This window comes from Mirounga leonina, unplaced genomic scaffold (genome assembly GCF_011800145.1).
Source record: "Mirounga leonina isolate KUSES-001 unplaced genomic scaffold, KU_Mleo_1.0 Mir_173, whole genome shotgun sequence".
In the NCBI taxonomy this organism is placed as follows: Eukaryota; Metazoa; Chordata; class Mammalia; order Carnivora; family Phocidae; genus Mirounga; species Mirounga leonina.
Genome location: NW_023270447.1, coordinates 82,918,748 through 82,941,836, shown reverse-complemented (window position 1 = coordinate 82,941,836; position 23,089 = coordinate 82,918,748). Strand labels below are relative to the sequence as shown.

At 41.4% G+C, this 23,089-nt stretch overlaps 1 protein-coding gene across 5 annotated transcripts in view; it reads left to right on the top strand.

Moving 5' to 3' along the window:
• LOC118019974 (protein DDI1 homolog 2) overlaps nucleotides 1-20,344 on the top strand; it is a 38,265-nt gene extending 17,921 nt beyond the window's left edge. For 3 of the 5 annotated variants that reach the window (XM_035019723.1, XM_035019722.1, XM_035019724.1), the window contains 4 exons: nucleotides 2,444-2,572; nucleotides 7,967-8,070; nucleotides 10,679-10,868; nucleotides 15,927-17,850. In XM_035019723.1, the coding sequence (XP_034875614.1) occupies nucleotides 2,444-2,572; nucleotides 7,967-8,070; nucleotides 10,679-10,868; nucleotides 15,927-17,818 (2,315 nt within the window). In that variant the 3' untranslated portion in view covers nucleotides 17,819-17,850. Of the gene's footprint in view, nucleotides 1-2,443; nucleotides 2,573-7,966; nucleotides 8,071-10,678; nucleotides 10,869-13,354; nucleotides 13,418-15,926 lie in introns of those variants that run through there. The other 2 variants (XM_035019726.1, XM_035019725.1) reach the window with 2 other exon arrangements.
• The last annotated feature ends 2,745 nt before the right edge of the window (nucleotides 20,345-23,089 follow it).

The following is a 23,089-nucleotide window of genomic DNA, read 5'->3' as shown; positions in this document are numbered from 1 at the left end:
TTGGGAGTAAAACTCACTAACTGGAGCTTCATGGGGCTCCTCTGAGTGAGAGACAAATACCTATGTAAGAGACCCTAATAGTAACACTCAACATTTACTGAGCCCTTACTTTGTGCCAAGCACCAGGTGCTTAATATAAATCATCTTAATTTCACTTAATCCTCAGGTTATCCCTATGAGCCGTGTTCAACTACTAACCCTATTTTGTAGATGAGAGAACTGAGAGAGGTGATGTCATTCTTTAGGTAGACAAAGTTCACGAGTAGTGGACTTTGGATTCAGCCCCAGATCTGTTTGATGCCACAACTCAGTGACCACAAAAATCAGATGCATGTTGGATAGCCATCGAGACCACATTCTCCCTCTGACTGGGGTGCTCAGGCATGGCTTCCCCACAGAACGGTTATCTGAACTGCCCTGCCTGCACGGGCAGGGGAAGGGGCTTCTAGCCGAGGCTTGAGAAAAGGCAGGAGAATTGCGAAAGGAGCCCTTTCTTGTCTTGGGCTCGCTTACGTTACAACAATAAGTAGCTTTGGTGGAGTAGAGTGGGGAGAGAGGAAGAGAAGAGATTGCCTTCTCCAATTTTCTTTTCCTTCATTTTTGCTGGGCCTTCTTGAATCTAACCTTCCTCAAATGCCAAGAGCTTTCAGTGCCCATAAAGCGTAAGGTGCCTAATGAGTAAAACGAACAGGAAGTGTTGGAATTGAACGAGAGGGGAGATCACTGGGCAAGGCTGATCAGCTGGGGAGGAGGCGGGGTTTGAGCTGGACCTTACCGCCTAAGTGGAGTTCAGAGAAAGTGAAGGTGGGGGAGGGGGGCACTCTGCAGTAGGGTCAGCGGGAGTAAGAGGCAGAGGGAGCAACTTGGTCCTGTCCAAGTGGAGGGTTTAGAACAGTCAGAGTATGGGGCTGATAGATGCATCTCTTCGGGCTGGTATAAAAGAATACCACTGACTGGGGGGTTTATGAACACCGGTTTATTTCTCATAGTTCTGGAGGCTGGGAATCCAGGACGAAGGTGCGGGCAAGTGCGGTGTCTGCTGAGGACCCACTTCCTCCGTCCCAGACATTCATCTTCTCAGTGTCCTCACATGGCAGAAAGGGTGAGGGAGCTGTCTGGGGGCTCTTGTGTAAGGATGCTTGTCCCATTCCCAAGGATTTCACCTCTGTGACCTACTCACCTCCTGAAGGCCCCACCTCCTAATGCAATCACATTAGGAATGTGATGGTTTCAACAAAGGAGGTTTGGAGGGACACAGACATCCTGTCTGGAGCAGCAGGAAGCAGTCTGGCCAGGATGAGGTAGACTCTGAAACTGTGGCAGGTGGTTTGAAGCTAATCTTACAAAGAGGAGGAGCCATCGAGGATTTTTGAGCAGATGAGTAAGTGATCTGAAGATCATATTTGAGGAAGACTGACAACAGTGACAGATCTGGAAAATTCTGTATCCCTCAGAGTCAGAACTATTCCCTTGCTTTAAATTATACCTCCACAGAGTGGTTTGGAAACCAGAGAAATTGTCCACCAACGAGGGGAATAGGGTGTAAGCTGGGCTGATTGCTATAGTTAGAAGAAGGAAGGTCAGAAATAGAAATTGCATAAAACTTATTCACAGGGTTGGAGCAGAGTTTGAGAGTGGGGAGAAGGCTAAAAGACAAGGAGTCACAAGTACGAAGTTTGTGTTGCAAGAAAGTAACTTCATTGCTAAGGAGAGAAATCCAAAGTGAGAATTACTTGGGGGAGAAAGGGTTTAATACCTGTTGGCTTGGAGATGGAAATGTCGAGCACACAGACGTGTAGACTAGAGTCTTGGGAAAGATTAGGACCATAGGGGAAAACAGAGATATGTCTGTCTCCTGCACGGGCCTGCTTCAGCTGCATGGGTGAATACACGCAAGAAAAGACCCTAACTGCCCTCTTTGCCAGAGTGTGATTGTTGGCGCAGAGAGGGGGAGTTCAGTTCGTATTTATTTGAGAGACTGCAGGTTTTACCTAGTAAATTATAGTGTCCCAAAGTTTGAAATAAAAATAATCTGATAAGATGTTTAGAGGTACTTGGTGAAGATGGATCTGACTGTAAAGTAGTGCTTAACTTAGCATTTCCATCTGTAGATATGGTTTGACTTTCTGAAAGTCCTCTCCAGGTAGTTTTGCTTTCTGTCGGTAAAGTTTGAAAATGTCTTCCGATTATTACATTTAAACAAAATATTCTTTCACTCCCTGTTAGGTTTCTACACTGCGTTTCAGATTCCAGTGTATAACTGAAAGTTGAATTAAGTGTGGCAGGAACAACTAAGGGCTAGATTAAGCTAGGTATGAATAATTTTACACAGACAAAAGCCTGGGGGTGAACTTGCTCTCTGCCCTGTTCTCAGTCTGCATTTTTAATCTTAGCACAAACGTGGACTTTGTTTTTATTATCTGATGTTTCCCTCCGCTTTTAGGTGCCCAGATGACTATTATGAGCCAAGCTTGTGCAGAAAGGTGTAATATAATGAGGCTGGTGGACCGTCGGTGGGCAGGGATCGCCAAAGGAGTGGGCACCCAGAAGATTATTGGAAGGGTACATCTAGGTGAGCAAAGGCACCGCGGGAGTCTTTTCAGAGTAGTAGATTCTTAAAAATTTATTTTGCATAGGTGTATCTGATCCAGCAAGCCTAATCGCCAGGAATTTTAAATCCTCTGTTCTGTCTGAATTATACATGTACATGTTTTAGCTGGTTACGAAAAATCAGTCGCTGTGTACTTCTCTGTTCCTGCCCCTTAGAGGTCCCTTTCAACTATTTTAGCTCATTTCTTTTGGTGCTTACCTTCATATTTCAAAATAACACACGTATTGTGCTATTACTGATATGTAAAATACTGTTGAGAGCTGAGCCATCTAATTGAAAATGATTGCTTTTCCTTTTGTGTCTGGTATTGTTTTTCTCGTAATAATTGTTTTGTTTTGGTCATTTGGGATTCTATGTGTTACTCAGTCCCCAAACACTTACCTAGTTGTGTAAATCTTCTTTATGCATTTCATCCTGTTGAAGAGTCTTCTAGAGACTGGATGGGTGTTTCAGAGCCGCCGAACAGCTGCTGTTTAGAATCTCCCTTGCCTGGGTCTCAAAGGCTCCTTTCCCCTTGGTGGTAGATGGGATTATGTGCATCCCGTCTCACTCTTTGTAATTTGGCTCCTCAGCCGTAGAGTACACCTTCCAGTAGCTTCCTGAGAAGAAGTGTAAGGGAGGAAACTGAGTCCTTAAGAATCAGAACTTGTCTTTTTCCCCTATATTCTACCAGTGTGGCTAATCTGTTTTCCAGTTTTTGTCAGTGTTTCTGTAGGGAAGCTGGCTGCTGTCCCGATTCTTGACCCTTTATGTGAAAGAGTTCTTTTCCATTTCTGAAGCTTGTAGAATTTTCTTTGACCTCAGTGTTTTGGAATTGCACAGTGATGTACTCAGGTATAGATCTGTCTTCATCCACTGCACTGGGTACCTTTCACTCCCCCCCCCCCCCCCCCCCTCTGTTGCTCAGGTGGGATAATCTCCTATCCTGGACTTGTCTTCTAGTTTTCTTTCTTTCCTGTTTCTCTCTTTTCATGTGTCCTGGGTGTGTTATTTGTTTGGCAGATTTCCTCAACTTTGCCTCCCAACCTTTCTATTATGTTTTGCATTTATTTGATGTTTGTGTTAGATGGCTGGTGACCCTTGGCATCTGCTCATATTGAAGACCGGGACACCAAAAGGCTATTTGGAAGATTACTTGGGTGGGCAGCCATGGCAATTGTGAGTGATCTGGAAGTTGGAAGGGAGAAAAGGGCTAGATGCTCAGTAAACTTGAACTTCATCCCCCTGGGTTTCAGTTATGTGCTTGTTGTATCTCTGTCTTCCTCCGTGCCCACCTCTGTTTTACCCTTTTGAGAAAATAAACCTTTGGTCTACTGTGGAGGTGAAGGGAAGAAGTCACATGACTGAGCAGGGCCAGAGGGAACCCCAAGATCTAACTGTGCCTCCTACAGAGACCTTCACCCAGTCTTCCTGCTTTGGACCCACCTCTACCCCTGTTTGCACAGGTCCTTGTTCATCAGCCTCTGGGGAGTTCTGACATGTGAACTGGCTTGCTTCCTGGTTTTCCTTACTGTCCTCTGCTTTCTGTTCCAAAATTGTGTTTCAGTTGTTTCTTCCATTATTTTTGTCCTTAGTGATTTGTACCTTAAACAGACTTTTACTATGAATTTTTTAGGAGTAAATGGAGATAAATACATGTGTTCAGTCCCTCATCTCTAACCAAAATTGTTCTTTTTCTTAATACTTTAAATCCTTTTGAGTGAGACTTAACCACCAAGTCCCACTTAATCTCCTTCTGGCCTTTTTTTCCATGCGTTTTATTCTTGTAAAAATGTGGTCATATAATGTATAGAATTTTGTACTCTGTTTTATGAAAAAATAATATTCATAATATTTCTCTAGTGTTACTAGGTATTTCATAGGCAGCATTCAGATGCATAGCATTCTCTTGTATGGGTTTAATGGTCAACTTTTAGGATAAAATTTCCCCCCAATATTTTATTGTAATATGGCAGTGGATTTTTGTGTAGTTTTATGCACATTTTAATTTTTTTTAGTCAGAATTCCTGTAAGTGAAGCTACTGAATCAAAGGTTATGAATACTTAAAAGCTCTTGATGTATTTCTAACTTGTACCAAAGCAGCTTTCCCAGCACTGAATCAGTATTCATCTTGAGGTCTTTATGCAATCAAGGGTTATTAGTTTTTACTCCCTTAATGTACAGATTAAAAAAGGGTTTGTTTTTTTACTGTAAGTTTCTTTTATTTCCAGTGATAGTTTCTACCCATTTTTCTCTTTCTTTTGTAATATATTTGTCTATTAGAGTCTCTGTGTTTTCTTTTGTCGATTTGTATAGACTAAGAATAGTTTAAATACCTTCCTCACATATACTTCCCTACATACGTGGGCCTGAACTATCACACAATGGTTGCTTCAGAGTCTGAATTCTCAGAATTTCTGTGGTTTAAAGTAGGAAGATGATAGGAGGAAGTAAAGTAAGTACCAGTCTCTTGTGTCCTTCCTTATGGCTGGGCAAGCTGTAGCATTTGCAGCTTTGGCTATGATAGGCAGGAAGAATACCTTACGATTATAAGGGAAATCTAAGTAAAGGGGAGCTATGTCACGGATAAGAAGCCTCAGGACGTCGAAGGTGGTAATTCTCCCACATTCTTCATCAACAGTAGAATCATTGTAAAACCCTGAAGATGCTAATAGGTTTCTTTTTTTTGTGAGACCTAATGTGCTAACTTAAAATTTTACATGGGCCATTTATTGTAGGAATAGGCAAGATACTCTGGAATAACTTCCCCTTCTAGATGTCAAGACCAAAGAACTAGAACAGAAACAGACCCATGCTTATGTGGACCTTGATAAATGAGAGAGGAAATCTTACAGAGCAGAGGGAAGTTTTCAGGAAACGGTGCTAGGACAGCTGGGTGTCCATGTGGAAAAAATGAATTGGAGATTGGACCCTGTCTTACATCACACACAAATGTCAGTTCAGGGTTGATGAAAGACCTTGATGTGAAAGGCAAAGTCAGAGCTTTTAGAAGAAAATATAGGAGAATATCTTGCACGGGGAAGGGGTTCCTTAAAAAGTTAAGAAGGAAATTATTTGACAAATTTGGCCACATTAAGACTAAGAACTTTTTATCGAAAGACATAAAGAAAGTGAACAAATGCAAAGTAGGAAAGAATTTTTGTAACACATATGACTAATAAAGGATTCAGATTCAGAATATGTACATTCTGTGTGTGTTATCTGTCTTCCAACTCAGGAGAAAAGACAGTATAGGGGCACCTGGGTGGCTCAGTTAAGGGTCCAACTCTTGATCTCAGCTCAGGTCTTATCTCAGGGTCGTGAGTTCAAGCCCTGCTTTGGGCTCCACACTAGGCATGGAGCCTGCTTAAAAAAAAAATTACAGAAACGACTGAACAAGCACTATTTTTTTTTTTTTTTTAATTAGAGAATGAACAGGAGCAGAGGGGAGGGGCAGAGGGAGAAGCAGACTCCCTACTGAGCAGGGAGCCTGATGTGAGGCTCGATCCCAGGGTCCTGGGATCATGACCTGAGTTGAAGTCAGATGTTTAACCGGCTGAGCTGCCCAGATGCCCCCAGGCACTATTGAACAGGAAACCCAGATGGTTAAATATATGAAAATTTGTAAAATTACTTGCCAGATTAGCAAGATTTTAAATCTGATAAAACCAAGTGTTGGTGAGAATGTGGAGCAGTGGAAATTTTATACACTGCTAGAAACATTTTAGAAAATTCAGCATCACCCAGCAAAGTTGAGCCTAATATTCCCTAGAACTCTGATTCCATTTACTATTCCATTTACTATGATATATATATATCATATATATATATGTATACACACCGTTAGAGAAACTGAATACACACCAGGAGACAAGTACCAGAATATTCAGGGTAGCATTGCTTATGACAGCAGAAAACTGAAAGTGACCCAGAAAGTCTCGGAGCAATAGAATCGATAAATCAGTTGTGGTATATTAGACATTACAGTACTCTAAGGGGTGATTTAAAGTGAAAGAAGCAGAGTCCCATGTACAGGGATAGATCTCAAAATACTTCTTGGGTAAAGAAGCAAGTGGTAGTTCAAAAACACAAAGTTAAACAGTAATGCCGCTCAGAAATCATACAGAACTGGTAAGGATTATTTAAAAAGCTGGGAATGATGAACACAAAAACCAGGATAGTAGGGAAGGTTGGAGAAGTCACTAAGTTATGATCAGTAGAATGTATAGGGGATTTCTGTGCTTTGTGTTTTCTAACCTGGGAAATAAATGCATCGGTGTTTGTTCTATTAGGCTTTATACTGTACACATTTCATATACTCTTCTGTTTGTAAGATAAACTTAAGAACAGGGCACGTGGGTGGCTCAGTCAGTTGAGAGTCTGCCTTTGGCTCGGGTCGTGATCCCAGGGTGCTGGGATCGAGTCCCGAGTTGGGCTCCCTGCTCAGAGAGGAGCCTGCTTCTCCCTCTGCACCCTCCCCCACCGCAGTGCATTCATGCTCTCAAAAATAAATAAAATCTTTTAAAAAAAAGAAATACTTAATAACAAAGTAATTTTTATTTTTTTTATTTGTTAAAGATTTTTTTTTTATTTGACAGACAGTGAGAGAGGGAACACAAGCAGGGGGAGTGGGAGAGGGAGGAGCAGGCTCCCTGCTGAGCAGGGACCCCCCCCCCCAATGTGGGACTTGGTCCCAGGACCCTGGGATCACAACCTGAGCCGAAGGCAGACGCTCAACAACTGAGCCACCCAGGTGCCCCAACAAAGTAATTTTAATATATTATATATATATATATATATATATATATATAAAGTAAGAGGACTAATTAAGGAAAGAGGCAAAGCAGGAGGCTCCAGGCAAACACAGGCATTGGTTTGTCTCGGCTTTCGCAAATAGAAACTTGATTATAACAGGCAATAATAAACAGTTTACTTTTTGGAGGCTAACTTAATGTACAGATTTTATTTCTCTTTTAGAAAGCCTTTTGTAAGCGTGTAGGAAGCAAGTGGTTAATATTGGAGGAACTTAGGGCCAGCTTTCCTTACCAGCTGAACATGTGTCCCGATGGTACCATGCATCTAGCTGGGTATTCTGGGTAGTGTCGTTCCAGTCTATCCACTTTACAAGCTGGTGCCTTCATTGGCTTTCAAACCAATCGTTGGGCTTACTGGATTTTCATACTTAACTCACCTGTTTCATGCTTTGCCCTGGCTTTGACTGATTATAGGAAGCAAGGCACAGAATGATAGATATATTTCCAAAGCTTGTGTGAGGCTTTTGAAGCAAAAATCAGTAATCTCAAATAAATAAATAAATAAATAAAAAGTACAGATTAAAATAAAAATCCATAATCTCTTCTCTTAATGTGCTTTAGCTCAGGTTCAGATTGAAGGAGATTTCCTGGCGTGTTCTTTCTCTATACTTGAGGAACAGCCCATGGACATGCTTCTGGGACTGGACATGCTGAAGCGGCATCAGGTAGTTAAGAGCTTCACTTTCCTTTTGCATTGGCATTTTGTGTGTTACACGGTTATTAGCGCATCGTCTCCCTTGGCTGTGTGTACTGTGGCTTCTCCAACCTGGAAAGGTCCTGAATTGAGGATGTCATCATGCATGGTTTGAAATTATGTATCCGTAGAAATAGAATTTCTTCTTGTGAAATCTCTCTGAATCTTTTAAATCTTGCCATCTGTTTGAGATTATAATGGGCAACTTTGTTCTCTTGTGTTATTTTTAGTTTTTGATGGGAACTCAGGTAATTTTTGACGGGCTTGCGGGATCTCAACAACACATGATGGTAATTTTTTTTTTTTGAGAGGTGGGGGAGGGGCAAAGGGAGAAGGGGAGAGAGAATCTTAAGCAGACTCCATACCCAGCAAAGAGCCCGACTTAGGGCTCGATCTCCCAGCTCTGAGATCATGACCTGAGCCGAAGTCAAGAGTCAGACACTTAACTGACTGAACCACCCAGGTGCCATCATGATGGTGATTTTTTTTTCTATTTTATTTTTTTATTTTTTAATTGGTATGTTAATCCCCATACATTACATCATTAATTTTAGATGAAGTGTTCCATGATTCATTGTTTGTGCATAACACCCAGTGCTCCATGCAGAACGTGCCCTCCTCAATACCCATCACCAGGCTAACCCCTCCTCCAACCCCCTCCCCTCTAGAACCCTCAGTTTGTTTTTGAGAGTCCGTCGTCTCTCATGGTTCGTCTACCCCTTCGATTCCCCCCTTCATTCTTCCCCTACTGCTATCTTCTTCTTTTTTTTTTTTCCTTAACATATATTGCATTATTTGTTTCAGAGGTACAGATCTGAGATTCAACAGTCTTGCACAATTCACAGCGCTTACTAGAGCACATACCCTCCCCAGTGTCTATCACCCAGTCACCCCATCCCTCCCACCCCACCCCCCACTCCAGCAACCCTCAGTTTGTTTCCTGAGATTAAGAATTCCTTGTATCAGTGAGGTCATATGATACATGTCTTTCTCTGTTTGACTTATTTCGCTCAGCATAATACCCTCCAGTTCCATCCACGTCATTGCAAATGGCAAGATCTCATTCCTTTTGATGGCTGCATAATATTCCATTGTATATATCTACCACATCTTCTTTATCCATTCATCTGTCGATGGACATCTTGGCTCATTCCACAGTTTGGCTATTGTGGACATTGCTGCTATAAACATCGGGGTGCACGTACCCTTTCGGATCCCTACTTTTGTATCTTTGGGGTAAATACCCAGGAGTGCAATTGCTGGATCATATGGTAGCTCTATTTTCAACTTTTTGAGGAACCTCCATACTGTTTTCCAGAGTGGCTGCACCAGCTTGCATTCCCCATGATGGTGATTTTACTGCAAGTATACGTTTAGTAAATCCTTACTAGCTAGACAGACGATGCTCAGTAAGAAGAGCTGCAGGATTAAGGAAGGTGTACATGAGATGTTGGGAGTGGAAATGTTTATTTAGTACAGGGAGGATGATTTGTAAAGATATTTGCTTGCAGTGATATTTATATTTCCACTCTGAAGCCTAATAATTTGTTTAAAGATAAACTCTTCTGATTGAAGAAGCAGTTAATGTCCACTGGGTAATAAGATTTTTCACAGCAATATTTCATATCTAGTCAATATTTTTATGTCACTAGTACTGTTTAAAAAGATTTTTATTACTAAATTCCTATAAAATATACTGCATTAATATTCTACTGAAGGTGCAGAATTTTAAGTAGAAGGGATGAGTGAATGCATGTTTTAATAAAACCCAATTTTTTTAAATTTTTTTTTATTTTTTTAAAGATTTTATTTATTTATTTGAGAGAGAATGAGAGAGAGCACATGAGAGGGGGGAGGGTCAGAGGGAGAAGCAGACTCCCCGCCGAGCAGGGAGCCCGATGCGGGACTCGATCCCGGGACTCCAGGATCATGACCTGAGCTGAAGGCAGTCACCTAACCAACTGAGCCACCCAGGCGCCCAATAAAACCCAATTTTTAAACTTGTCACCATCTTTCTCCGTTTGTTAGTCATGGTATAGACCAGTACTCTCCAACTTGATAGATATAAAACATGCATGTGTGTACTGTCCTATGTCATATACACAGAAAAATATACAAAAACGGAGGGCAGCGTAAGTATGAAATAAAGAATACTTTTGTAGAGATGGCCTTGCCCATATACCACTTTTGAGATCATTGGTATAGAGTTTAAATATAAGCTGTACTTTATGCAATAAGCAAAATGTAAATAGTAATGTAAATGTGAATGTATAAATAGTATGTCTCAGTTTTATAAGAAAAAGTCACTTACATGTTTCTAAAAAGTGGGGCTGCTGATTATGCCTGGCATGTTTCCAAATTTTTACAATGAACATGTATTACATTTAAGTTCAGAAATGAATAGAGCTTGGGTTAGACGAATAAGTGTAAACTGCATCCTGTGAAGAGGATTCTGCTATAAACTTTAAATACTTAAAAATATTTAAATATGAAATAAAACTTAAATATTTAAATTCATGATAATTTTTCTGCATGGCGTTTTATCCACTGTCATCTGTCTTTGGTTTCTTCCTTCCAAGTGTTCCATTGACCTCAAGAAAAATGTACTCGTGATCGGCACCACAGGCTCTCAGACCACCTTCCTTCCCGAGGGAGAGTTACCAGAGTGTGCCCGATTGGCATACGGGGCTGGGCGAGAGGATGTGCGGCCAGAGGAGATCGCAGACCAAGAATTAGCAGAAGCTCTTCAGAAATCCGTAGAGGATGCAGGTATTTGCAGTGGCCAAGCTCTCGAATAACTTTTCTTGTTATTGGTTGGTGAGCGGGGGAGGTTGGATCTTCAGAGGGGTTGGGGACCTTTTCAGTTTCTAATCCGTGTCATTGTCCTGTCATGGATGTGTTCCTTGTCCTCTCACCACCTCTCCCTATCTCTGAATCCAATAAAGAAAACCTTGGTGTTTCGACAGATCCATTGCTGTGTTACCAGGTACATCAGGGAGTTATTTGCTTAAGCACATTCTGGTAGGCTTCCTTAAAAATCTTGTTTCTTTTTTCCTAACAAAAATTACTACAGGGGCACTTGGTTGGTTCAGTTGGTTGAGGGTCCAACTCTTGATCTCAGCTCAGGTCTTGATCTCAGGGTTGTGAGTTCAAGCCCCGCACTGGGCTCCATGCTAGGTGTGGAGCCTACCTGAAAAAAGAAAAAAAAAATTAAGCAGACATTTCCTTTTGAGTTCTACAGTTTCCCTGAAAATTTATTTTCCTTTTCTTGGGCCCATTTCCTTTGAAGGAAAGCATTGTTGTTGTGACTAAGCAGTCCCAGCCTTTTTAACAGGTACTGAAAGTGTTGTCACCATAGAGGAACTGACGATAAGATGCATAATTGAACACTAATCAAACTACAGTGTTTATGCTATTAATGAGATTGCATAGTGTGTCCTTGGGCCAAATTAGAACAGTAGATCAGCTGTTGACATGGGGATACCTAATCATTTTTTCGTTAAGTCTCAGTTGTCATGCCTTGTTTAAATCTAAAGACCAAGCCAAGTTTTCTGGGCTAAGTGGAAGGACACATTTTTGCTGAAATCCTACCTTCATGGCATAATTTTTCCCCATCTGTTATAAAACAGTGACTCTGGGATACATTTTCTAGAAGCTGAAGAGAATTCACTTTTAAGGTGGGGTTATTTTAAAGTCTTGAGCTGTAATTATTCATCAGTGACTAATATCACACACTGTGTTTTCTGGTATAGCAAAATGTATTAGAGCTACAAGTCCAGGGAATAGCTTTCTCCTAAAGACAAAAAAGACAGGATCTTTAAAAAATAAGCAGCTAGATTTTGCCAGTGTTTTTACTTAGAGAACACCCAGAGGTCTAGCCCTGAGCCTCTTTAAAATGGGTGTGGGTAGTAGACAGAGTTTTCCAAGCTGGCCTTGTTCCTAATCACCACACCTTTTGGTACCTTTGAGTTTTACATATAAAGTACAGCTTTGGTTGTGACATAACTGTTTTGCAGGAAGGGGAGAATTCTGAACCACCAGATAGAGACAAAATTAATAGTTTTAATCTTCCCTGCAAGGCAAGCTTGACTGAGTTTGACATACCCACTTAGAAGGTTTTACCTGTTTTTAGTAACTTGTCAGCTTAGTCATAATACTGGGTATTAATAAAATGAAGATGTATTACCATCTTGTGAAATCTCCATTTTTCCCCCACAATTTGGTGTTTTTATTTGAGAAGCACTAGCTGATGATAGCAATGCTTTCTAACCCACTAACAGTTACCCTCTTTGGGTAATAATCTTCTTGTAATAAAAAGTTCAGGAAACTAAAATAGAAACCACAGGTGTTTTCAGCATAGTGAAGGGAATGTACCAATTGAAAGGATTAAAAGGAGGTGTGTACCTGGCTGGCTCAGTCGGTAGATCGTGAGACTCCTGATCTTGGGGTCACGTGTTTGAGTCCCACGTTGGGCTTAGAGATTACTTTAAGGACATGAAAAGTAAAATTAAAAAATAAAAATATTTTTTAAAAGGATTAAAAGGAAATGGGTTTTTTCCCACGTGACTTTTTGTTACTGATGATACATGGCTTGTGCTAATTTTTATAATGTTTAAGTAGTGAAATAATTCTACATCAGGTCCTGTTTGTTTGGAACACCAACTTCCCAGTATCATCAAAATCAAAACTCTGGACATAGTAGATGAAAGTATTTTTGCGAAAAACTGTTTCTTTGGTGGATACCTTATACCAGAGTGTCTTTATCTTTTCTATCAATGGAAAAATAAATCTGAATAGGAGCTGTATCTAATACATCTTCTAAAAACTGGCTAAAAGATAAGCCAGGGTAATCCAGGTTGGTTTGTTTTTCTTCTAAAAATAAATCTCAACTGAGTAGGAAATTTGGAAAGTGACTGTTACAAGCGTTCGCTCACCTTTAAGATTTCCATACCGTGTGATTCCATCTATGGGTCTGCTGTTCTCCACCCGTCCCACATGTCTGCCCATGAATTCTGTGTGTGTGGGTGTGTGAAGTTCATTTCTTTCCAAGTTCTTTTGAAAAATCTGTTGAAGTTGACACATTGCTTTATGTATTGTGAGAGAATTAAACCAACTAGACTACAGAAACATTCCCCAAGCTTGACTCTACCAGTTCCTGATTATAAAGGTGGCAGAGGAATGGAGACAAAACCCTGCATGCTGTGTGGTTTGCATTGTTAACCCAAGTTTGCTTGTCTGTTTCCTAATTCAAACAGAGCGTCAGAAGCCATGATGCATGTAGTGTGTGTGTACTGCAGCTGGAGTGGGCCCCAGACCAGGTATTTATAGACACCACGTTAAGCCTTCCATCCAGTTATCGTCTGTGGTCTGAAAGTCTCTGTATCTGCAGCAGTTTTGGAATTTAGCTTCTGCCATCCATTTCACCTTGTTTAATCTGGTTACAACTAGCCTGTATATGCATCTGTGTGTTGGCATAAGTACGTAACTGAGCGCAATTTCCTATGCAAAGTTTTCTCAACCATTGGAACAGTCCAAGGAGGGGAGGGAAATCCCAGGAAAAACGGCCCATCTGGCCATGGTGAATATATCAAATCAAGAATGTCAGCACCACAGTGCATTGTTGTTGGGGTAACTACACCATCAGGGGTTTCTTGAGTCTGTTTCTTCTGAAAACCTGAAAGTTCTTTTTTCCTGGCACTGCACACAACCACATAGAGTTAGAGACAGGTAGAAACTGCCAGTCCACTGAGGAAGAAGTGGAAGCCTAGACCAGCTGACTTGTCTAGGGACACAGGTTCACTAACGTGGGCAGGACTGAGGTTTTATTTTCCCACAAAGAAGAGCTGACACTTGGCCCTTCCGTCTCTCCCTAGCCTGACAGACTCTCCCCCGGAGGCACTCTGCCCCCGTTTCCCTAGAGTGTAAATCTGGGAGACAGCAGCCTGAGCGTACCGGCTGATTTCTCAAGAGGAAGAAAGAGTTTAAACTACCAACCTTAGACTGTATAGGGGTTTGCAGGCTGGTTGTAATTAGATACCTAGCACTCAATTTCTTCTTTTTTCCTTTTTCCTTACAAAGGTGGGGTAAAAGTAGGCACGGTTTAATTAGCCTTCATATCCATTGTCCTCATCCCCTTCTCCTACCCTATAGTACTGACCCGGTGCTCCCCTAGTTAGGACTTAGGCCAGTGAGACTGACCCTCTCAGCTACAGGAGGACTGTCTGCTGCTTTCATAGTGAGTACCAAACACATGGAGGCCGTGTTCTCCTTGACGTCACTCAGTCGTCCTCACTGGCACGTTGGTGCCAGAAGGCCACTCACATGGATACTTCACTGTAACGCATCTTCTCTGTTGGCATTAACTCGCAGTTGAACCTCTAGAGTTCTAGAGTCAGCTCTAGAGATTGATAAATAAAACTAATCACTGTGTTTCTAGGCACTAATGGGTATAATTTGCACTGAAATAAATATTGTTGTCCCGTTTACCTCTAAACTATCAGATTGTTTTTGCAAGAAGTCAGTAACTTCCTGACGTAGTTAGTGCTTTATCTTCTCCTGCTGTTAACCAGTGTTGCATTAGAATGATCTAGAGCTGTTTGAATCCTAACTGGATTGCTTCGTGCCTTCTTAAGGATCAGGCCCACCACATTGGATGTTAATCAGCATGAAGCATTTGAGTCACATCTGCCCTAATAGATTGTATTGTGAAGTAATCTTTGTTACCAGCCTTTGGCATTTAATTAAAGATCTTACAGTAATTGCGGTAGAGATCGATGTTTAACTGGATCCGTGGCAAAAGGCGGGTTGGAGTGATGATTAATGGTGTCATGAGGTGGTGTTTGAGCCTGCCATCCTGTGAGTGCTCAGTTAGTTGCAGTCAATCTAAATTGTCATTGCCTGGCAAAAAACCATTACAAACTATCTCCCTCCACTGCCAGGACCACCCCCTACCGTGCCCTTAAAGTACTTAAATGTTCTCACTTAGTTGTACTATGTTAATGTGATAAAGTAACTGATAATCCTTTCTAAAGTTGCCCTATTTGGTAAGGTGATGATTGGATTTAATCTGTTTGACCTTTAGCCTTATTTTTGTTCTTTGACTCCACACTCAACGTAGTTTTATCCTGATTTTCAGGAAGTTTGGGTAGAAATGAATTAAATGGGACGTTTCTCTGTCTTCTGGAGATTCCCAAGCGTATTCTCCTTTCTCATTATAATTCCCACTCTGTTCCAGATATACCCGGATTTAGAATTGTCGTTTAGAACCTTCGTGTTCACATTTGAAACACTAAAAGTGCCTTGACATGAGAATTGTTCAGTGTAGAGATCCTCAAAATGTGTGACATGCTTAAGAATCACCTGGGGAGCTTATTGAAAATGCATATTCATGGGTTTACTCCCAAGGATGAGTGCCCCTGAGTGTGCACGCTTAGCAAACATGCCAGGTGACTTCAGGGCAAGTGATAGAATACACTCGGAGAAACTATTCTAGAGTTCTGAGCTCACTGAGACTAAAGATACATCCTTTTCCCTCGGTCTTGAGCACTAACCCAGCCACTATGTGGATGTTTATTAATGGTACTTAAAGAAAAATACTGAATTAGAGTGCACATGTTTTATTAAGAATGTACCTACCTCTTATTCTGATCCTGTGATGTTAAATTGTCTACCCCAGTGGGAATGGTTCTTGTATAAGTCTATGAATATAAGACAAACCCAAGTTTAAGGACCTAATTTTGTTCCGTCCTGTTTAGATTTGTATCATCTGATAATTTAGTGGCCTTTGTAACCTGCTGATTAATCTCCTTTCCTTTTTGGTCCATATAGAGAAAAGCGGTAAAGAAACTACCTCACTGGGAATGTCATCATTACCAACTTCAGATGGATTTAACCATCCAGCCCATCCTTCAGGACAGAGTCCTGAGATTGGTAATCCTATGAGTCTTGCTCACTCTGTCTCTGCTTCAGTCTGCCCTATCAAGCCCAGTGACCCCGACAGCATCGAACCTAAAGCTGTGAAGGCTTTGAAGGCTTCAGCTGAATTCCAGATAACCTCTGAAAAGAAAGAACATCTTCCTCTGCAGGATCTTTCTGATAGTGCTTCTTCAGCAGACAGTGCTCCAGCAGACCAGAGTCCAGCCATACCTTTGCAGAATTCCTCTGAAGAAGCCATTGTTGCCGATAATACGGAGAAATCTGCTGAAAGAAGCACCCAGGGCCTCAGATCTCATCTCCACACAAGACAGCAAGCTAGTGTATCTGTCACAACTACTAGGGTGCAAGAACCACCGGGGTTTCTAGGTGAGAAGGGTTGGCATCCAGAAAATCAGAACCTGCATCAGGTGAATGGCCTTCGGCAGCACAAAGAACCAGGGAATGAACAGCACGGGGTTGGACAACAGAACGCTCTAAATGACCGAGAACATCTCTGTAACGCAGAGGACTTTGAACTTCTTGGAGAAAGGCAACAGAATCAACAAAGAAGTGTTGATTTGGAATCGACGATGAAAGAAGACCGGCTACGACAGAATGCGGACCCTCCAGGTACAGAGGAAAGTACTCTACCTTCAGGATGGTTTGGCTGCTCAAAGTCAGAAACATTTATGGAAGTAGATACAGTTGAAGAGTCCCTAGTTGCTATGCTTAATTCGGCAGATGGTCAGCATGCCGGTGTCAAGAACATCGGTGCATCTGCTCTCACCTTAGATAATCCCTTGATGGAAGTAGAAACACCAAGAGGTAACCCTCCGTCTGAAATTTTGAGTAATTCAGTTTGCACTCAGGATTTACAGCTCCCAGACAGCAATGTTGAAATGTCTGGAACAAGTAAAGAAGATGGGGATTGCTCCCCCTCCTTAAGTCTTTGTGGCAGTTCTCAGCCCTCTGTGGAGTCAGCAGAGGAATCATGCTCATCTCTAACAGCAGCCTTGAAGGAACTCCATGAACTTCTGGTCATTAGTAGTAAACCAGCTTCAGAAAATAGATCTGGGGAAGTTATCTGTCAGTCCGAAATGGTAACTGAGGGCCAAACAGTTACTAAGGACCTTTCTGAAAGATGGACCCAAAGTGAGCATCTTACAGCTGCCCAGAATGAAGAGCATTCACAAGTCACCTTTCATCAGACCATATCTGTATCGGTGAGGGCAGAGAAGTTACCAGACACTTCAAATGGTGCTGGAGTAGATGCAGTAGAAAGTAGTACCGTAAGGGATCCGGGCGATGGCCTAGTAACGGATAAGGAAAGTGTCCCCAAGCCTAGGGAATCTGGAAAGGAGAGCAGCTCTGCCACTCTAGCCTCAGCTAAAACGTCTAATCAGTCACACTGCACCTTAGGTGTAGACATTCCATGCAAACCCTTAGCCGGTGAGGAGGATGCAGTCAGTCACACTTCTGAGCAAGCGAAGTCCTTGTCCAATTTCATACTGGTTCAAGATTTGGGTCCGGGCACACAGAAGCCAGTGCCAGACAGGCCTGAGACCAGAGAAGATGTCTGTCCTGAAGCTGCAGGACCACTTCTTGAGTTTGAACCACCTCCCAGCCAGCCAGCATCAAGTCCCTCCATTCTTCCACCATTAATTTTTCCCGCCGCAGACATTGACCGCATTCTCCGTGCTGGCTTCACTTTGCAGGAAGCTCTTGGGGCTTTGCATCGAGTTGGTGGAAATGCAGACCTTGCACTTCTTGTTTTGCTAGCAAAGAACATTGTAGTTCCTACATAACCATGGAAAAGGGGGCTAGACCATACTCCATTCCCTTTAAAAAAGCTATACACGCACACACACACACACACACATACACACTCACCACATATACAGTGTATGTAGAAACCTGCAAGCAGAATGTTGAGCCAGATTTTTTTTAAGGATTTTTTTCGGCCAAAGTAACTTATCTCTTGTCTGATGAATTTGTCTATTCTCTTTGTTAAAATTTGGGCCTTTTTAAATGTATTGGCAGTAATGTGCATACAAAAGCTTTTTATTATCATTAAGATGATGTATTCTGGAATAAAATTGATGGTTTCGTGTATAGCATACCATTTTAGAATGAGAGTGAATGCTTTAAAAAGCAGAAGCCATGAGAAATCCCACCGCCCATGCAGCTAAAAGCAAATCAGCTTCCCATTTTGGCTTTGTCTGTACTGTAGGCAAGGTATGGCTTGTTGGTCAGTTGTCCATTTACAAACTGGATCACATGGTTTGGTGTTTGGAATTACACTTAGTGCTCTGTGTATTGATGATTCATCAGTTAACAACAGGAAATTGAAGAGTAGTTGACTAATATCTCCTAGAGTGGTATGTTTTTATTTGTTTGGTTAGGATTTGACCTTTTTATGGGATGAGGTGGGAGGGTTTAGAACTTGGGCTGCTTTGTGCATCATAGGCTGCTGCATGGATTGCCAAGTATTTGGGGTGGGACACTGCGGGGGAGGGGCGGGGGAGTCAACATCAGAGTGAAACATGGTGCTACCCAGATAGAAAAGGGAAGAGTCTGTAATTCCATTTGCAATTATCCTGGTGATATTTCAAGAACTAGGAGTGAAAAATGGCCGAAACACTGGAATTGATTAGAGAGTGGGTTTGCTAGCATCTTACTGATCACACCTCAACCTTTAGTGATTAATGAGGAACTTAAAGATCTGCTAACGGGTTGATCGCCAGCAGTTTATTTCCTTTAGAAGCTCATCTACTAGGAACTTCTTCTAAAGCTCAGGTTGAGCTGTGATCTGAGTGAAATAACCTTGTCACTGGTTCATCTTGGTGCTTGGAATGGTCAGTCTCTTTGTTGAGTGTCCTTCGTGGCACCGGAAATAGTAACTGCAGTTTCTGACTCAAGTGGCCTTGGGTAGAGATTTCCATCCCTTTCTTTCCTCAGGAGTTTCTTTTTTAAAGCAAGATGCATCATATTTGTGTTTACCATGTCAAGGTAGAGTGGGGCATAGTATATAGAAGTATTTATTGTGGCCTTTTTTTATATGAGGACTAGCCCTTGGAAACCATTGTCCTGTGGGCCCCACTGTGCAATAATCCTACTGGATAGATTTTAGGTAGTTTTTCCTGAAGAATAAACTCTTACGTACCTAGCAGGAATCCGAAATCTTGGTTTTATTGAAAAGAATCTTGAGAATAACTCCCGATTCCAAGTTCTGGTTCACAATGTGTTTGAAATAGATGTTTTGAAAGGGTGATTCGTGAACTTAGTGTTAAATGATTTTGTCTAAAGTCTTACTCTCTTTGGAAGCTTATTCTTTCCATCAGAATTCGAGTCATTGAGCACAATCAAAATGGAGGCTCATATCTCAGGAGTTTTTGAAATTTTAATTTGGGGGCACTTAGAGACGTTTCTCTTCTACCCTATTCCATCTTTTCCTTTTGCTGTGATATTTGTCTGTGTGTTATGAGACTTTAGTGATGTGATGGAAAGTCACATAGATTCATCATCATCCTCTGAAGTTAGGAGATGGTTGACAGAAGGAGTTGTGGTTTACTGTTTTCAAGAGGGCATTCAGAACAGCGGGTCAGCCAGGTTGTCTTTAAGATACTCTTTTAGACAATCACATGTTGCAGACCCTTTTGCCTGCCCCACACCAAAGATGTAAGATGCACTAGGAAACTGCATATAGGATTTCTGTCAACCGACTCTTAGAGCTGTGATTGTAATTAAGTAGTTGGTGCTATGATTGAAGCAAAATCTAGTAGCAATGCAATGGCCCCTGTATTTGCTTTATGGGTGGTAACTGGGAATTTATTCTAAGCTTATAAATCTTGGAGGTCGCGAAGTGGGGTTGGTATGAGGTGGGGGAAGTTACCGATGACAACAGACTCCTCCAAAAAGGCCTCTGCGTGAGGATGGGCCTCATCGGCTCTGTCTGGGCGGTGCTATACTGCTCAGAGGCTTGGCCGCTCAGTTTTCACAGCGCAGAGATTTGGGAATCAATCCCAGGTGGAATATAGGGTATCAGCCCGCAAAAGGTTTTATTATAATAGCTTTTTACTACATATGTGTATTTATTTTTAGGAGGAAATTGAATAGGCCTGTAGTTGTACATGTATTCTTGTTAGTAGTACTTTGAATGAATGAGCTGAACCCACTTGCCAGATATCCTTGTCCTTTTTCATCATTTATTTTTCAGTGTATAATTGCTTCGATTTTTAAAACCTTATTTCCTGTTCCATCATTTGTATGAAAGTGAAGTTGTTGACATTGTTAGGATTTTGAATCATTTTTAAATTTTGCAGTTCTTAAAACACAAAGGGAATTAAGGAACATGACACTAGTGAACCTTCATTGTCAGTTTTTTTGAAAGTGCAGAAATTTGGGGCGCCTGGCTGTCTCAGTCAGAAGAATATGTGACTCTTGATCCCAGGGTCGTGGGTTCGAGCCTCACGTTGGGTGTAGAGATTACTTAAAAAAAAAAAAAAAAAGTTAAAATAACCTTTTTTTAAAAAGTGAAGAAATTCAAGATTAACTTCTCTTAAAATAAGATAAAATCATTGTGAACTCCTCTGGTAGCTAAAACACGGATACTGGTCAGCCATAAACAGTAGTGGGCCACTTTACTGACAGCTTCTTTGCCACAACCAGTAACGGACGGTTCTGTGGTCAGCAGTCACCTCCAAGGGTGGTCTCTGTTTATTCACCAAAGAGAGGAGAAGATTGTCCTGTATGACTTCTGCGGTTTACCCTAAGTTGATTCGCGTGTGCAGCAATGTGCTTGGTGACCTGACGGCTCTGCCAAGGCTGCAGATTTTGCTCATTGGAGCTGGTAAGAGTGATTTCCACTTGTACCTGTTTAGGCCTCCAGACATCAGCCAGTAGCCTTCATCCCACAGTTTGGGCCTTAGCCATTAACATATAAAGATAACCAGTTGCTTGGCAAAGAGAATGGGATAGATGGTGGGTGTGTGTTAAAACTGTTCTGCCTTGGAGCCTATGAAACCTCCCAGAGCTCCTTGTCTCCATATGTACTAAAGGAAGACACAACCCATGTGTTTTTTCCCCAAAGCATTTCTCCAGCGAGAGAGGGTTGCATAAAAATGGAAAGATGTATGAGACTCTGTGTCACCGATTTTATAACTAGTTAAAATGGAATCTGCCTGTTCTTCCCTTAGCACAGCTTTCTATCTCTAGTAAAAGCCATAAAAACTTAGTTGATTTAACCATCGGCTCGTGTGTGTGTGTGTGTGTGTGTATGTGTGTATATATATATATATGTGTGTGTGATTGACAAATACCTTACAGTTGATTTTACATAGACTGAAAAGCAAACAGTTTTTGTACCTACAGATATATTCTCCACTTACGGTGGCTTTTATCCCACCATATATATAAAAACAGCCTTGCAAATAACTGGCCAGAAAAGTTACAGTGCATTTAGACTTCCTTTTCCTACCTGTTTGCCGCCTGTAATGAGAGCAAGCAGGATAATTGAACTGCGATGTATTTCAAACTTGTTATCACTGGTAACATATCCTAAGAGAAGCTAATTAGATTATGCATTCTTCTGTTCTCTAGCACAAATTCCAAAAAGCCAAATTTCTCCTTTGAATTTGGTGACTTAGTATAGTCTGTGGCTGAACTAGAAAGAAACAAGTTATTAGGAGTTTCCTTTCCCAGAAGATGGAATGTTAACCTTTTTGTGTTAGGAGTTCCATAAAATAAAAAATAGCTTTTTTTCTGAAAGAATAAAAAACTCCAGTTCCTCTTAACAACAGAGTAAATTCGAAGCGTGGTCCTTGAGAACTAGAAATGTAAAATCATGGCTTAAGTTCTATACCTTAGAGGCCTCTCAGTGTTAGTAAGGTGTTCCTAGGAGTTCATTGAATAAATAATTTAGGGGTAAACCTTTGATGTACTTGATTTTCTCTTGTGCCTTAGTTTCTCCAAATAGCAGAAGCGTCACATTTTGGTGGGAAATGAAAGTGGAAGTATCGGAGGGAAAGTTTGAAAATGTCCTTCCTAAAGATAGAGGCTATGCATGGAGTGGTCCTAAGACTCACCCTCATTGTTAATTCAGAATTACCCTGCACCAAATCTTTAGACTTCCCTAGATAGAAGAATTATAATAGGGCTTTTTTGCATCGGGAGTACCAAAAAAATGGTTTCTAGATGTTTATTATGTTGTTTGTTGCACTATCTGTATTGTGGTGGTGAAGACAGAATTCGAGAAAATCTGTCTGGTACTCTTGAAGGCTATACAGTATGAGTCTTTGAATAAGATTTCATTGATTCATGGGGTGCCTGCCTGGCTTAGTCGTTAGGACATGCAACTCTTGATCTTAGGATTGTGAGTTCGAGCCCCACATTGGGGGTAGAGTTTACTTAAAAAAAAAAAAAAGTGTGTATTGATTTATTCATCAGACATTAAGTGCCTGTGTGCCCAGTACTGGGGAGCACTGGGGATACAGGGGTGACTAAATCAGATTGGAAGCCTGCCCTTGTGAAGTTCTGTCTAGTAAGGAGACATGAAACAAATTTTAGCTTTAAGAGCAAGATCTGTTTTTGCCTATTAGCATGGTTTTATTTTCAAAGTCATATTAGAATGATAATGGTTCGAATTCAGAGGAGATTGGGAAAATTAGGCTCAAAATGGAATTAGAGGCTGTGAGCCTAAAACTGCTCTTAAAAAGTTATTATTTTTAATAGAATCAGAAACCAACAAAAAATGTTCTGGCATTTGATAGAAATACTTGAAGAGGTCAGTATAAATTATTTGGAAATAATTTATGCTACCGGGGGACAAGGGGATATGGGCAGGATAGAAGTGCAAGTAAATGGGAGATGATCGCAAATACGCACCAGTGACAGCTTTTCCTCCCATCAGGACACCCTTCCGCGCAGAATAGGAATGTGGAGTGTGCTGAGGCATCCTCCCCACTCACCCTTTGAGCACGGCTGCTCTGGAATACAGACCATCTGGGCCAACAGGACTTAGCAGAGGATCCTGCAGGATTTGCTGTTTTAAAGCAGCTGAGTGCAAGATGTGGAAATGG